The sequence below is a fragment of the Penaeus vannamei genome, chromosome 18 (genome assembly GCF_042767895.1).
Source record: "Penaeus vannamei isolate JL-2024 chromosome 18, ASM4276789v1, whole genome shotgun sequence".
NCBI classification, from domain to species: domain Eukaryota; kingdom Metazoa; phylum Arthropoda; class Malacostraca; order Decapoda; family Penaeidae; genus Penaeus; species Penaeus vannamei.
Window position 1 is genome coordinate 9,877,590 of NC_091566.1, and position 1,810 is coordinate 9,879,399.

General features: G+C 38.7%; 1 protein-coding gene across 2 annotated transcripts in view; it reads left to right on the top strand.

The window, feature by feature from the left end:
* LOC113805807 (uncharacterized) overlaps positions 1-458 on the top strand; it is a 7,014-nt gene extending 6,556 nt beyond the window's left edge. For both annotated transcript variants that reach the window (XM_027356863.2, XM_070133483.1), the window contains exon 4: positions 1-458. This exon is cut by the window's left edge and continues 46 nt beyond it. In XM_027356863.2, the coding sequence (XP_027212664.2) occupies positions 1-120 (120 nt within the window). In that variant the 3' untranslated portion in view covers positions 121-458.
* Positions 459-1,810: the final 1,352 nt, after the last annotated feature.

The window sequence follows — 1,810 nt, forward strand, 5'->3', positions numbered from 1 at the left end:
CGTCTCCTGCTGGCGCTGCACGAGGCTCGCCAAGGTCGCAACATGGACAGGATCATCCAGCTCTGCAACAGGCATTCGAACGCTGCCGGAATCGACACCAACATCCGCTTCCTGGGCTAAGGAAAATAAATAGATAAAAAAAAAGCCCGGAAGATAGAGATGAAGATCAAGAAGAAGGAAATAAATTAGGTGAAGAGGCACAGTTTGGAGGATTCGCGCCATATTGGAACTTGAACGAGGGATTTTCGTATTTTTGTCGATTTTTCGAACGGCATTTTCTTCCTAAAATGTTGTTCTTGTAATACAAATGAAAAATTTATGTACTGGATATACAACTTTTAGATTTTTTTCTTTGAGCCCGATGCATCGCGATGTTTACAATTATCAACAAAATTGGACACTTTCAATGTATATAATAAAGCATTTCATGATTAGATTTAATAAAACATTGTTGGCCATGGAGTATTTCATTTCTAACAGTGGATATGAATATGAAACAACAAAACAACAGGGCGGCAACACCAGTTTTACAAAGAACAGTTATATGGCCTTGCGAAGGGTCTTCTACGGGACAAGAAATCGAGAGTGAACTTAGTGGAGCCTCCCACACACTATACATTCAAGGTTGAATGGTATCCCGACTGCACTGACGGCTCTCTGTCTCCGTCTGTGCCACACCCACCCTCCCCTCAACGAAAATAAAAATATTGACATTTCACACTTGTACTCTTACCACATAAATACACATACATACATTTCTCTCTCACTCTCACTCTCACTCTCACTCTCACTCTCACTCTCACTCTCACTCTCACTCTCACTCTCACTCTCACTCTCACTCTCACTCTCACTCTCACTCACTCTCACTCTCACTCTCACTCTCACTCTCTCTCTCTCTCTCTCTCTCTCTCTCTCTCTATATATATATATATATATATATATATATATATATATTGTGTGTTTGTTTGTATATACATACATGTATATATGCCTATACATATACACATATTTACACACACACACACACACACACACACACACACACACACACACACACACACACACACACACACACACACACACACACACACACACACACACACACACACACACACACACACACACACACACACACACACACACACACACACACACACACACACACACACACACACACATACACACACACACACACACACACACACACACACACACACACACACACACACACACACACACACACACACACACACACACACACACACACATCTTCAAAAACTACAAGTGATTTTATCCACACCATCTTGGCATTTAGCATAATAGTTATACAAGAATACTTTAACTTTCTGTTAATAAACATTTTTGGTGAAGAAGAGGGATTCTTTGGTATAATTCAGGCATATTTTTGTCATTTATCTTTTCACAGACAAAAAAAAATCATACTTTAAAAGCCGAGTGTATATAGTGTATATATTTGCATATATTCCCAAACACACCTTACGCAAAGGTAATGTACGTAGTCATCACATGTAACCTTTGGTTGATTAAGATGCAGAGAAGTGACCAAAAAGGTTTACTATTTATCATCATTACTTGTATAATTATTATCTCTGGATTACAACTTACCAATCATTTTTATTTTTTTTTTTTTCTTGCAATCATAAGTTCATACTGTTACCAGTAATGTCTGGTGCTGAAAATACATAGGTCATGTCTTTAAACTCTGACCAAAAACTGGACATCAGTTGCTAGTGTTTCTCCACCACTCGCAGCAGTTAAGGGGTTAAGGATAAGGGAAAGAAACACATTA